We start from the raw sequence: 15820 nt of genomic DNA, 5'->3' as shown, positions 1-15820 counted from the left end.
ATCTGAAGGAGGCACAAAAAACCAGCGAAGCTATGATTTCGTTCACTAGAAAGCCGGATAAGTTGACACTTTTACTAAAGAAGGCAAGAAAAAACGGGAAAAATCTAGACAGGTCTGCCAGGCATGTTAAAATGATTTTGCCGCCAAAAGATTCATTTATCTAATCCTAATCTAGTGACAATAAAACATATACCACCAGTGAAGAGAAAAACAAAATATATACCACTAATCATCATTGATATACAATACTACTATTAACAGTTCACTGCGGAACCAGACCCCAAATGCAAAGAAAAAACTTTTAACTTATGACCTTTAAATATAGTATAACTGATGTAAACTTGAATATGTTAATAAAATGAGGAAGACCTGCCAGAGCATGAAGTCGCTGAGCCTTACTTCACCAGAGGTACGAATCAAGAGATCTGGATGGTTTGACTCCCATGTATAAAGACACTGGTTAATGAGATCATCGTCTACATCACTAGGTACTAATAAATCCTCTCGTGTTCCCCAAAATATCTCTTCCATAGCATGTGTCATTTCTTCTTTAGCTGAAATGAAGGAAATAATATTGACATCGGGTGTAAACTAAGTTCCAAAGCTGCCAGAAGCAGAATTCAACAGAATTCCAAAAGCTACCAGTACTTTAGCAGCATAACCTGAGTTTTAACAGCTTTTGCTTGAGCAAAGATGTATTTTTATACGCAAAAATGGTGTTTCCCGACAGAATCTGCCAACAAGTTTGAAAACTGTCAAGTAGCATTGCTACTTTACTACCCCACTTTCCCAGGACGGATTGGCACTTTCAAACACTCTATTTAGTTCATATACATTTTATTTACTTAAAGCAGGGATTACACGTAAGTTAAGCCAAACTTCTATATCTTTACAAGTAAGTTTAGGCATGCACTTGCTTAGGTAAGAAATTTTAGCCGGTTATACTTGTGAACGTCTCTCTAAAGCGCAAATAACAAATATAGTGACAAGTTTTAGACTGGATACTTATCAGTAACTTGGCTCAGCCATTGGCTGTGGCTTATTCAGACAGACACGTGTCAAGATACATAAGTGGAACTAGACATGCATATGAACACCACTAAAATTGAACAAATAAAAAAAAAACACATTTTTAACTTTTTTTTATTATTTTAAGTTCTAATACAGCTTAGTCATAAGTACAGTCACAATACGATAATATAGTACCTTTATCAGAAACCTCTTTTATTTTCTAAAGCAAGTTTATCGAACTAACTTTTCATACAATTATTCACTATATGAACAAGTTTTCCTATATAGTTGCATGAAAAGAGGGATCACGAAGCATTTTTTTTAGGGGGCGGAGCAGTGGCGTATTTAAGATTTCCGTTAGGGGGGCGAGGAGGGGGTCACTAGCTAAAAGTTACCAGAAGTCAGGAAAGATACAACAATGTGTTCAGTTAAACAAATTAAAGAGCTCTAATCTTGCTAATCCTTGAATCAGATACCATGCAACATAAGCACTTTAAATTCTTCTTATATTTAAATCCGTCTTGATTTTTTTCCGATGTCACTTAAAACACCGTAAATATCCACATTGACATCATTTAACCTGCCCTCTCCTGTCTGATTTCAGAGGTTTGTTTTAAGCACTTTAGCGTGCTAAATGAATACTCTGCAGATGTCGTGGTGATAGAGAGAAAACAATCAAGAGTGAATGCACAGTTGGAAAAAAGAAGGTTGTTTTACGCACCGAGATTTTCAGAAACTGTATTGGGATGGTCAGATTCGCCTATAGATCTCCCTTTGGCTTGGCAGACAGTTAGCTCAGCAAGGAGGCTAGTTTCGGAGAAACGGAACTGCTTAACCTTTTCAGCTACGCCACAACCTGGGCTAATACAGCATCAACAATACAACAAGGGAACAGAACTTTAATTTGTAGTTCGTTGATTAAAAAATATCGTATCGAGTTTTTCACAGAACTACTCGAGGTATGGGGAGAAGCCGAAGTCTTTGAAAAAAAGAAAAGTATCTGAAGAGGAGAATTACCGACGTTGACCTCTTGATATTAAGGTGGGTGTCCAAAACATTCAGCTGTCTAGGCCACTTTTCCATAAAAAGAAGGAAAATCCGCTTCCGCTAGCTCTTTTAAAGGAAGTTGAAAGCGGAATTGAACTTCCTTTTTCAACAAGAATCAATGGGGAAATGAAGCTAAGCTCGGTAATGGCTGCTACTTGGAGTTGGCTTTCGCCATCAGACCTGAATCGGACTGCTTGTCAACAAAGCTCTCCAGTACTCCAACAACAGCAGGAAAAAGCTCCAAAAAAGTGACAATATTATCATATCTTTCAACCCATCTTGTGTCAGAAGAGCGTGGGAGCTTTTTTTTTTTTTTTTTGTATGTGGCAGACCAGAAGCTAATAACTCAGTTTGTTTGGGGGAATAGGAAAAAGAACAACAACTTCTTGCAAGTATCCATATAGCATTTGCATTAAGTCCAGTCAGGAGGCCTTCACCAAGGCAAGGTTTAGTAAATGGCAAGTAGATACTGCTTTCGTGTCTCTTCTTGGGTGCCCTTGTGCAAACCGAATATGTAACTACCTCTATCAAAGCCGATTCCAACTAGCTTGTCAGTGTCCAATCCAAGCTCTAAGTAGAGTCGAATAATCAACTTTGCGAGGTCTACGCCAGTCAAGTCATTCGTAGTGTCGAAACACAAAAAAAACTTTCTTCTATATGATGATCGTCATGGAACTGGACGACAAGAACAAGCTGTTTTTATGAAGTTATATCACTCATCTCATCAGCCAATATCGAAAAACACTTCACAATTTTCGTTCTATTCAAAATCGTGTTGACGAATGACATTACCTACACTATCGAGGATATCATTCTGCAAAAGAGGAAATGCATATTTTGCGCTCTTAATTAATCAATCGAAGTACTCCAACAATTTAGTGTTTCTGCAACTCGTCATCAATTACAACAGCCCTTCAGAAACCCCTTCATTTTCAATACTTTTTGTAAAAAAAAAAAAAAAATATATTTTTCCATGAAGACCCCGCAGAATTAGTTCATGAGAACCATAAAATTAAATAATCTGGACAACTGGTCTTATTGGTCTTTAATCCTTTACTTGTGATCTTGAAAATTCAATGGTTGTTTAATTGGAATACTTTTTCATTCTTGTATTTTGATAAATATCATAGATTTTTGTACTGCGGTAACATCATACTGTCTTTCATACTGAAGCTTGGAGTCAGCAAGAGCATGTTTAAGATCAATATATGACTTTGAAATAAAGGAAACAAGCGTCTGATGTGAGGTTTTACAGGTCTCAGATTCGGTAAGTAGAAGGCAGTGTTTATAGATTACAGCTTTTTTTTAAAGGCTGAAGACCGACCATGAATACATTTGGAGCCATTTTCTTTAAAACTACGACGCTTTGTCATCATGCCCTTGGCATTCTAGTTAACTACTTCAGGAAATTCAAAGTACTCTCCTAGTTTCTAGTGCCTACACAGTAAGTCCAACTCAAGAGCATCAGAGATCTGGTCATGTTCATCAAAGCACTCCAGACTAATGTGTATTTTGTGTGGGTTTGTTTTTCAAATTTAGTAGAATTTCTTCCTATTTCCTCTTCCCTTTCTGCTATTTTGACTGTTTTTTAACACAGGACTTCTGACATCTTTTCCCTCAAGCCGGGAAAAACCGACCAATTCATAATCTTACGTTCTATTGAAATTTAACTTTAGTTCATAGCCTTAAATTCAAAAATGTATTTTCAATTCTTGTAACTTTCACGGCTACAGAATTAACAGCCAGGTTTCGTATTTTATTTGATTCTTACGCTGATTCCAAGAGAAGATAGGAAAACTGAGCTCAGAATCACCGTTCTCCTTTTTTTGCAGGCTTTAGGAGAAAGGGCTTGGTTTAAAAAAAAAAACGGAAAAAATGAGCCAATGCCTCAGAAGATAGGAAACAAAAAACGATTATTGTTCTCCAATAATCCTTTCTTGCGTACCTTTATTCATCAACAATCCTCTTATTTTATTCAAAAAGAATTTTATGGCAGATATTGTTGGATGAAACGAGCAACAATCGTTTCAGTTGTTTATTCTTCAGTTTGAGTTATGAGATTATAAAATTGGTAATTATAAAGCAGCCACTGTGACTCCATTCCTTGCGTCCATCTTCATTTTACCCCCATCTTTCTCACGAAATTGAAAAATCCTCCCCTTTCTATTTGTTTGGAATTTGAGCGAAAAGGACCAGTTAAACGATCAACATACTCATTTCGTAAAACTACAAAGTAAATAAAAACTCTTTGTAAAGAAAACTACACTGCTATGCAGCGTAGCTTCTCCAATAGTTGCGGACTAGCGGCCACCGCTTTATAGCCACAAAATTTTTAAGGATTTCGTAACTTCTTTGATTTATTACGAAAATTAGGGTATTACTACGCTCAAGATTTACAAATGGAATATTCTATTAGAATTTGAAGTGAAATACGGTATTTAAAACGTTGATAAGGTTTACATGTTCGCCAACAGTTGACAATAATTGCAGGTCTCCATGCAACAGAAAACTGACCTGAACGATTAGCGTCAATCAATGCTATTCTAATCTATTTCACTCTTGATGTTCAATCTTTTCCGGGCAGGTAAAAACGGTGAAAAAGGAAAATGTGCATAAAGCTGCAATAAAAAAAGGCCATTCATTAATAATCTCTAATAATAAGGCCATTATTATTAATAATTAACAATCTTTTGCCAATAATAGGATTAGCCGAGTAGCTTCTACCCTTGCCTCAACAACTAGAACAATAGGAGTCAAAGCACCATCTTCATAAACAAAACGCAATGTTTTTGAAAAAAAATGATAAAGAGACTGTAGACAGTTTCACTTTGCCATTAAGATACCTGTCAATAAGTATTGCACTTTTTAAATACTGCTGAGTTGCATAGAGTCAAATACCAGCAACAAAGCTTACGCAGCTTTCAACCTGATTAAACATAATGACAATGAGCATGAAATGAAACTTTAACGAAGACTCGAGCAAAAGGATGGAAAGAAGATTTATGGCTAAGGACGTGAGGTGTAGGATCTAGACAGATATATAAAAGATCTCAAAGGGGAAAAATTTTATAGATGTGCAGCACTTCCAGTATATTTTCGAAGCATAAGACAATAAATCAAGCGGACTGCTAACAGCAAGACACTAAACTCTTGAAAAATTCAGTGGGGGGGGATTTGCAACTGGGGGAGGGGTTACAAACACATCTTTCTAATTAACTAGGTATTTTTCAAACCTGATCAAGAATTTGATTAAATTTGTGAAGATCCCTGGTTTTTTTCAAAACTGCTTGAAAAAATTAGGAGAGGAGGCCTTCTCCTTGTTTTATGCTTCTGAACCATATTTCCAAAATTACCAAATGCGGAACTAGAAACAATACTATTTCTATGCAGCAACTCAAGTATATACTATAGAACGTACATAACTTCTAAAAATCGACGATACAACTTACAGGTATAAGCCATGGCAATGTTCAAAATTGCTCTATCATTTCCAGCTGTCATCAGATGAACTCTAGCAATGAGTCTCTGTAAATCCTCAGGCAGCAGGGATATGTTACCAATAACTTTGATTCTAATTCCATTTTCTTTTACCCTCTCTCTGAAAAAAATAACGAAAAAATCCGAATAGGTATCCAGAGGATTCTTTTATGAGGAGCACGAGTGCAGCAGAAACTAAGTACAACACGAACAGCTAATGCTAGGTTGAACAAAAAAAGAAAACTAACACAGAGGCTCAATATCAATGCGAACCCGGGTCGTATCCAGGTTTTTTTCGGGGGTGGATGTTTCCAAAAAGTACTTTTAAAATCGCATAGAAATTTGTTTACATTCACTTTTGTTCCATGGCGGCTTTAAAGATTTTTAATTGCAAATGTATAAAATAACCAGCAGTGGTAGAAGTTAATGATTTCAAAATTAAGGTCATTGCACTAAGTGATAATCTCATGATCAATAATATATTTGCTGGTTAACCACGTATGCAGTGCAATGAAAAACTTTACTTCGAAAAGCAGGCCCCTGTGTATTTGTGCCATTTGCCCTCATCGCTATTTAAAACCAGGTCATTTTCATTTTAGCAAAGGCAAACTACTAATTAATATCTTCATAGTGCTTTGGTGTATTACCATGTAGACGTGCTATTCTTGAATCCAGTGTGTCAAAGTTTACATTGCAACTTATTTTGTTTCCAAAATAACGTTGGCCTTCTTTTATAGAATAAAACTTTTTCTTTTTTTTTGCCAATTGCAATGAGCTGATTGAAGTAAACGGAAGGTCTAATTCCTATAAGAACTTTAAAGCCCAAACGGCAAAATTTTCCGAAGACAGCAACAATTCAGTTATAGTCAGAAAATATTTTATCAACAGGCTTTAAACCTGGACTGGAACCCGATTTCTTGGATTACGTTCAGCTAGTTGTCAACTAGAACCGCCCACACGCACAGTGGCGAAGTGGGCTAAAATTTCTGCATCAGTAGGTATTTGGACGTAATATGTTTATAATACAAGGAGAAACATTTAATTGCCACAAAGTATTGAACGCATTTAATATGCATTTAGCGTTTAATATACTACACGGAGGCTGAAGGTTTAATTCTAATTGATTAAATAAAGTTGAAAAAGTAAAATTATTTTTATAATAAATAAAATTGAATAAGTAAACATGGGATAGCGTAATATGTATTTTCTTTTCAATGTTGTAATAACTGGAAAAGAGAATATTTGTAATATAATTCGCTTTCAGTTAAGCACCAATGACGCAGTAGGTTTTAGATTTTTAAAGTTAGGAAAGGAGGCAGTAGCTAAATTCTTGTTTGTAGTGAACAGTCTCGGGAAGACCGTTTGAACCAATCAGTTCAAAATTTGATTTACTGTAATTTCATTTTTTATTTTCAATGTTGTAATAAGTACGTAAGAAAATGTTTGTAATAAAGCGCCAATTTCAGTAGAGCGCCAATGACGAAGTAGGTTTTAGAATTTTACAATTAAGGAAGTAGGCAGTAACCATACTCTTGTTTGTAGAGATTTTTGTTCGTATCAATCTTGATTCGCATATTTAACTAAAGCTTTATTCGTTTTAAGGTTCATTTATGTTAGTACATGTTGTATGTTTGTTCGCTATGATTGTATATTTAGTTTCTGCTCGTTTTGGGTTTCATTTGTGCTACAATAGTAAAATATTTTTGTTCGTTTTGAGCTTGATTTTCATATTCAATTTTAGTTGAACTCGTTTTACGAGTTATTTATTCATTTATATTAGTACAACAAAAGAATAAAAACGAAAGTAATACGGAACCGGAAGAATGGAACAAAAAGAAAAGCACAAGAAGAGATAAAACAAACTAGAAACAATATTAAAAAAAACAAATGACCCCCCTCCCAGACAAAAAAAGCAAACCAAATGTATTTAAGCTACTCCAACCCCATCCAGGTAATTAGAGTCCAGCCTAATGCAGGTTAGATTATAATTACTATTAGTTTTATTGATGAGCAATTCTGATTTCCCCGTTTTCTTCTTCACTTGATAATTTGCAATTCCTTTTTTCCTATTGTTAGGCGTTTCTGTTCTTTTCTGGTTTTTATCGGCATTGAGCATGCCTCGTTTGACGCATCTAAAGATATTAGCGTTATCTTTTTAATCTTTCCTCGTTCTTTTTCCGTGGCCGGTGTTTACCACCACCCGCTGGAAAATAGCCCCCCATGGAAAATAACCTTCCCTCCAGAAAACACCCCCTAGAAAATGCCCCACCCCCAGGAAAATAAGGCTTTCCAATTTTGAGAATTTCATTTGAGTTTTTTCCGTAGAGGGAGGGAATATTGGTACTTATGCGTATTATGCGCAACTCACTCATGTTTACACTGTGTACAACTCTAGAAAAACCGGTGCCTTCGTTAGTTTCTTTCAGCTTAGCGCAGGACAAAACAAAGACAAGTGACAGAATAGATGAAAAATATATAATTGGGCTATATATTTCCACATAAGGGAGAGGGGGAGGGGTAAATTTTTTTTGATAGTTTGAAATCAGAAAACAATTCTTGCGTCATAATATGCAGGATAATTGTACCTAACACATTTTTCATTCAGACCCGCTATACTTCACCCCACCCCCTTCCAATGTGCAAATATCTAGCCCAAATTTGTCAATGGCCTCGGGCAGTTTAGTGTTGCGCTGAGTTGTTAGTAGTAGTAGTAGCAATGAATATTATAAACATTTAAATGACAAATACTAAATTATTGAAAATATCAGTGCCGGCCCGGAAGTATTATGGTTTCTGCCAATTTTTCATGTGGAGGCGTTCTAGCGGAATTATGTGGGGGTTATTTTATGCGTGTTTTGATTTCTAGGAAATAATTTCCACGGAAGGAGGAATTTCCGGAGTGATCGAGAAACCACTTATAGATTAAAGTATCATTCAAATGAAAGAATACTAAGGAGACTTCTTCAGGGTGAATCGTCCGCAAGGAATTTTACAGGAAGGAGGGATTGTCTCCTTTGCTCCAATAGATCCGGTATCCATATATCCGTTTGATCTGGTCATCAATAGATCTGGTCATCAAACTATCAGTTCATCACAGTCTAGAGACAATTTTTGGCTATCTTTAAACTTCCTTCACCTCTGATTGCAGGAGTTTGATCAGTTTATGATTCAATTTTTCGTCTAAGCTCTAATAGCTGTTTTCGAAATGCTTCACGATATCATACAGATAAAATTGACTAATTCAATGTCCCTTACAGAAATAAATTTATTTGGCCCTGTTTCGTGAACAGCTTGCTTTTGTCATAAAGTTAAAATACTCAACAGTGAAAAAAGTAAGACTGAAGATGCACTAAGATTCAAAGAACAACACATAACATTAAGTCATAAAATGACAATTGCTCTAGAAAATTAATTGTACCTTGAAATTATAACACCACAGAAAAATTTTTAAGATTTTGGGAAGTCATGAGACCTTAAAATACTGATTTTCATATTCAATTAAGGCGTTATCAGGCTCGAAAGAATCAGAAATCGGGGCTTTGCAGAACAATAAACCATAGAACCTGTTACAGTTTGCACTGTAAAGGGCAGAAGTGTAAATGGCTATAAAGCCTCATAGGGAGTAGGTACCTTTATACCCAACTTAAAGCAAATCTCAACACTTTCGACTTTCCATTCACTTTCCCAGCAAACTACGACAGAGGTTACCAATCCCAGGCAATCCCTCCTAACAAACCCAAACCAATTTTTTAAAGTCTCCACTTTCCTCTATCAGGTCATAGTCTAAGGGTCATTGGATTTTCATTGCCTCACATCTCTGCCCAAGAAAAGTGATGTTAATCCTCAGAGCACCAAAGTTTTGATTCTAGTGTCGAAAACAGTTTGAATCTAGCAGTATCAAAAAATTTTGGAGCTAATGTTTATCTGCATGGATGTGAATAATTTTTAATAGTATGAAAAATACTTGAAATATTTCTCGCCTTCTCCAGCAAGGACAACAACAATATGTAAGAAAGTCACAAAGATCGTTCTAAGAAAGCAAAATGCGTCAGAGAATGTGAGGGCAAAGAAAACTGATAAAAGGTATTGTGAAAAATAAAACATGTATAGAGCTTTTCTGAAGATGGTACTGTTTTACCTTTGATAGCACTTTTTCTGATAATGTCTGAGTGGAATGGCAACCCTGTAAGAGGGTAGTCAAAATTGGGAAGAAAATAATTTCTTTATCACCTTTTTTTTCATTATTGCAAGGGCAAGGGGACATCTACAAAGGGATAGAAATTGAGGTCGTCAAGTCCCTTCTGTGAGACGATATATCTACTGACATCGTGATATTTTTACTTTTTAAGCGTAGAGGTATTTGCAGTAAATACAGGCTAAATGGGCGAGTACATGAACCTCATTTCAAACTAGAATGCCTCGGTTTCAGCCCCCCCCCCTCCAGCAGTAAGCCTCCATTAGCAAAATTAAGGGTGCAACTTGAAACCAAGAACACCACTGAAGATTCTTAAGGATACACAAAAACCATAATCAAATATGAAGGATTATAATATACCATAGAAGGGAACAACAAGAAGAATCAATTACTTTTAGTACGTATACTAACTTTTCCTTTAGCAGCTCTTCAAATTTGTTTTTTGCAAGGGCCATCAGTTCATTAACTTCTTCTTTACTCCTTTTAAAGTTTTCAATGCTAAAAGTATAAACTGTGACTTCCTTGATTCCTATATGCCTACACCAGTCCAATGTCCGAGAGAGAGTGTCAAACCTGCAATATAAAGTCAACTTTTTAGGAATCAAAACTTATGCCTTTCTCAACACACTCAGTAATATAGATTGCTACTAGTATTAACAGGTTATTGCGGCACCAACCCAACAAAACAGACATAGCCGCACACACTCCTTATACGTAAATTATAAGCAAAGAGAACTGAGCCAAGGTTTCGCCAGCTCTCCAAAAAATGTTTCTAGCTGTACAAAGGGAAAGGATTCCGAACTTTTTTGTGTTAAGAAACCTTAATAAGAAAAGAAATAGTGGTTTATTTTTTCATCCTAGCTTTATGAAATTAATTCTGGAAGTTCTTTTGGATCATCCTTTGGCCCCTCCTAAAAATAATTTCCCATTGTTTTAATTCTAATACGACGCATAAAGGGAGAGATTATTATTGCTTTCAACATCTATATGCTCCTTTTTATTCTCGTTTGAAAAAAGTCACATAAAAAGTCATATGAAAAAGTCAAATGAGAAAAGTAACGTGATGGATCATGGAGCTGGAGTTACAAAATCCCACAATTTGATTTCAGAATTACGAGTGATGGTTCACATTTTCCTGAAAGAATTTATTAGACAAATCTTGAGAAGGAGTCTCCCCCCTCCTTTGATAGCGAGCTAAATCTACAAAAAGAGAAAAAATTATTACCATTTATAATATCAAGTCGGATACATGGTATTTATAAGAGGCAACAAAAATAAAAAACTTTAAAAAAATAGAACATCTTGAAAATAAACTAACGTCATAAAATGCTACTACATACATCAAAGAATATAGGCACTTAGTTGGGTTTCTGGTGAAATGCAAATAAAAAATGGTAACATAGAAAATTTAATAATCGATAAAGCTTTTAACCAAGATAAAAAGCACAATAAACTCGTTATATCGCAGCAAATGATTGAACTTGTTTAGTCAACCAGGTTCAAACTTTAGTCAAAAAGTTTGTTTAGTCAAACTTTTATCTTAACAGAGCGGGTGCGACGCTATGTTTGATTTTCTGTGAACACTCGAAAGAGTATGAAAAAATCAAATTGGATACAAAGGAGGCTTCTGTAATATTGGCCATATTTGAGATTGTTCCTGATTTTCTCTACCGTACCCCATTTAACGAGATATGCAAACTGCATGTTCTGAACAAGCATGAATAGACAACAAGTTCATGGAAAGGTGGACGATTAGTCTTGTTTCTATTTTGTTATTGTGGGAAGGAAGACCAGCGGTAAACAAAATCGAACCAGTAAATCTGTAAACAAGTAATTCTGATGGTAGCGTTCTCGCTGATTGTTAGATATCAAATGTTGGGAACATTGTGAAAATTCTAGAAATGGTCCAAACCATTAATACGAATATTAAGGCACTTAAGCGTAACGTTTTGCATATAGAAACTTATTTGAGTGCAGTGACTAATCACGTTATATTGAATAAAATAAAAATTATGGTATATGAGATTCCAACAATGACATAGGAATTGTTGACTTTGAAAAATATTGCGGTAGATCGTTCGGCAATAATATTTAAATACAATGTGGAAACGAATTCAGTAGTCAGTCAATCGTTACTTGAAGAAAATCGGGATAAGATGCTGAAATTTGTCTTTCTAGGATTTAAATGAGGTAAATGAGGTGCCGGGTACCGGAGCCCGGCGGAGAAGCCACTGAGCTCCCAGTACTATATAAATATAAATATAAATATATATATATATATATATATATATATATATATATATATGTATATATATATATATATATATATATATATATATATATATATATATAGCATCGGGAGTCCTGCAGCTTCGCCGTCAGGTCCCGGCACTCGACACGCTTCTATATATAGATTCTCATCTTCATTTGTCTTCTATCCACAGACGCAAACCTATTCTTTATGTCAAAACGGCACCACAGGTTCGTTACAACCACCCTGGTAAAAATATAAATTCTTCCTTAAAGTCCTGACCTATTTAGATCGTTCGTGTGACCTGAAGTGTCAAAGATGTAATATATGTTACAATCATTAACTGTTTAATGAATATAAAAAAAGAAATATAACTCTAACAAAAAGAATTTTTGTTGATAGTTGTAAGGGCTTCCTTCCACACTCCGTTATATATTCTTCGTTCATTTTCAGGTGGTAGGAGAACTTTTAAGCTACGTTGTCTTTTCACACGAGAAAATGCCACGTATAATATTCCATGATTAAAAACTGGAGCATTAAGGTCGACACCAACAATTCCAAAAGTTTGCCCTTGCGACTTGTGTATAGTCACGGCAAATGCGGGTCGAAGTGGAACTGATGTCGTTGGACGGTCAATCCAAGTTGACCTCAACCAGAGTCCACATAAATGTGACTCTGTGACTCTGAGAAATGTGAACTTCTTTTCCTGTTTTTCCCCAGTAATGATATTCACCTTTATTGTGTTGTTGCATAATTCAGTAACAATAAGGCTGGTACCTTTACATATCCCTTGTGAAATATCTAAGTTACGCAGGAGCATAGCTATCGTATTTTTCTTAATTTTTTAGTCATGTGGTGGTAATTCTGCAGTTTCAAATGAATTGAGCAATTCTGGAGTAAATTAAATTCCTCCTTTTTCTTTAACTTTTAGAGAACCGTAACTATTGAACGATTTGTATTCTGCTGGAAGGCGATCGACAATTTTCGCATTTATTTTACTAACTTCTTTGTTGATTGAAGCTAAAATAACTCGATCCTTCATTAAATTAAAACTTTTTTTAGACAAACATTCTCAAAAAGTTTGCTCAATTAAATTGCCACTGGAAATTATGTCTTCCGGTAACTCTATTTCATTAAGACGATTTTTAGGAAGATTTCCATTTCCCAGTTCGAGGATGAACTTTGCAAATGCTTCCTGTTCAGGATCAACTCGCATATTTTTCTCAAAGGAAATATATTTGAAATACTTCCAAAGATGATTTTTTTTTTTTTTTTTTTTTTTTTTTTTTACTGATAAATCGAGCGTTTCACTGCGGTTCAGAATTCACCTCCAGCAACTAAAATTTTCCATCCAAATGGCAAGTTTGAATTTGCAATGGACCGCAACAACTGATCCGTATTTTGTAAGCCATATTTGGGAAACATGGGTGCTTCGTCAAGTAGGAAAAATACTAAAGCTTTGTTTGAACCAGGTATTATACTCGAAACGGAATCTAAGGGGTGGAACTTTCAAGCCAAAGGTCTTGCGTGTTGTTAGTACTAATGGCAATAAAGTTGCTGCTATTCCTGTATAAACCATACATTTTACTTTCTGATTCTTCCCATGCAGAATGTGGTATAAGGTTTTATAAACATATATTTTACCGGTACCACCTGGTTCACCTATGAAAAAACATTTTTCCCAACATAATTAGGATCATTGACAGCCTGTAAAATATTTTCAACAATGTAAAGTTGTTTTCCTAGCAGTAGCCGATACATACTATCTCCTGTAGCAGCTGACTCACTAGACTTTAGAAATTCCAAGCTTTGGTCATTCTCGTAGGTTTCAATATTGTCCACGCTATATCGTTCCACCCATAAACTAAAACTTTAACTTTCTATTGCCATCACTATTTAACTTCGATCCAATAACGCGATAAGCACGCTTTAGTGCAGAATCTTCAGGTAAATTATTTCGTCACGCACGCCGAATAAAATCTTCTGCCAACTAATTTTTGAATCTTTCCCAAAGAGCTTTTGGATCTGCAGGATTACCAAAAACAAGAATCTGTGCAAAAAGTATTCGCAATACAGAAGGGATTTTGGACAGTGCCAATTCTTTTAGGGCGTCGAACCACTGTCTATCGTTGAATTCAAGGCCTCGAGCCAGGCATGCTTTTTGCATATGGAATAAACAATGTTATCAACTGTTTTAAGATATTTGAAACTTGTTGCATTCTTCACATGATACAAAAGTACTCGTAAATAGAGGCACTTGGGATAAGCCACGAAAATTACGTTGTGAATTCGTCCAATGACACACAATCGACAGATTCTTTGTTCCTATGTACTTGTATTGCCATTCCATCAATAGTGTTCAGGCATTTCCAAATAATAGATGAATTCCTTCTTTTTTATTTATTTTAACGCCTTGTTTTATCGAAAACACTCTTCCAATCTTGAGCCTCGTTGTCCAATATCCACCAAATCTTCTTGGGCTTGGCTGATATTTTGCATTAGGTAATGTTGTAGCAAATTAATACTTAAACCTTTAACGACATGGCTCTTTTTTGGATATTGTAACTAAATAGCCGCCAGCATGTATCAGTTGGTGTAATGCAGCGTCCTTCAGAGAGCAAGTGACGTCCTAAAAAAGACACACCAAATCATCAGGAAATTGAGGCGGTGCCACTGCAATTTGACCGTGCAAGCAGCAACCTCCAAATGAATTACGATTGTTTGCTAATCTTTCCTCCAGAAATTGGAGGGATCCACAGTGAATACAAGTAACGTTAAAGGATCTCAAAGACTTATATGTGACACTTACTGAGTTTATGGCATCTTTGTACATATGTACTTGGTTTTGTGCCACACGATATTGGTAAAGAAGATTATGACGCCGCTGTTCTTCCAACCGCGTGCCTTTGATCTTAGTTTTCATTCTCGACCCGCTCAAATTCTCGTTTTCGTTCATCTTCTAACCATGTGTATCTTTACTCTTCATTTTCACTTTTGATACGCTCTAATTTTCGTTTTAGCATGTCTTCTAACCACCCGTGTGTTTGCTGTTCATTTTAATTTTTGACACTTTTTGGATTTTGATTACTTCGGACACTTCAGCAATGGCCTTTGCTTTAGCACCCCGAATTGGTTTTGTGATGGTCCAGGTTGTCGATTTTCAAATCTCATCACGTTTCATAGTTTAGGTGTTGGTTCCACAGATACATCATTTATATGAACTGCAACTGCAAAATTTTCGGTTTTTGGGCCTTCCTACAGACATCGTGTTGGATAAATATCTAACTAAATTTGGAAACTCAGCTATCTTATTTAAGAGGAATGAGATCATATGAATTCATGATGTACATGATTTCATTGTAATTTTTCTCATACATGAAGTAATTGTAATTTTTACTACATGACATCATTTGCAATATCCAACATCAAGGCTCTTAACGAATTATCTTACACCTCTGACCCATCCAGATCATTTCTTTACGTAAGAATATCCCAAAATATAAATTTTCCCGAAACAATATGGAGCCATGGTCGAGAACATATCTAAATACACAATTATTGCTCACTTATAAAGATAGTATATACATATATATATATATATATATATATATATATATATATATATATATATATATATATATATATATATATATATATATATATATACATATATATATACATATATATATATATATATATATATATATATATATATATATATATATATATATATATATGGGGCTTCGCGTAAGTCATTACGCGCCATTGTAGTTGTGTCACTGTGTCCCACCTATGAATATAGATATATCTATTCTATATATATAAAAATAAGTTGTCTG

The 15820-nt window shown here is 35.2% G+C and overlaps 1 protein-coding gene across 1 annotated transcript in view; it reads right to left on the bottom strand.

Moving 5' to 3' along the window:
• LOC136031095 (dehydrodolichyl diphosphate synthase complex subunit DHDDS-like) overlaps positions 1–15820 on the bottom strand; it is a 41604-nt gene that overhangs the window by 6066 nt on the left and 19718 nt on the right. The window contains exons 3-5 of the mRNA XM_065710381.1: positions 10142–10303; positions 5508–5656; positions 370–554 (exon numbers count right to left, since the gene is read on the bottom strand). Of these exons, the coding sequence (XP_065566453.1) occupies positions 370–554; positions 5508–5656; positions 10142–10303 (496 nt within the window). The remainder of the gene's footprint in view (positions 1–369; positions 555–5507; positions 5657–10141; positions 10304–15820) is intronic.

The sequence above is a fragment of the Artemia franciscana genome, chromosome 1 (genome assembly GCF_032884065.1).
Source record: "Artemia franciscana chromosome 1, ASM3288406v1, whole genome shotgun sequence".
Lineage (NCBI taxonomy): Eukaryota > Metazoa > Arthropoda > Branchiopoda > Anostraca > Artemiidae > Artemia > Artemia franciscana.
Note: the sequence above shows the minus strand (reverse complement) of the source record. Positions and strands in the feature narration are given on the sequence as shown.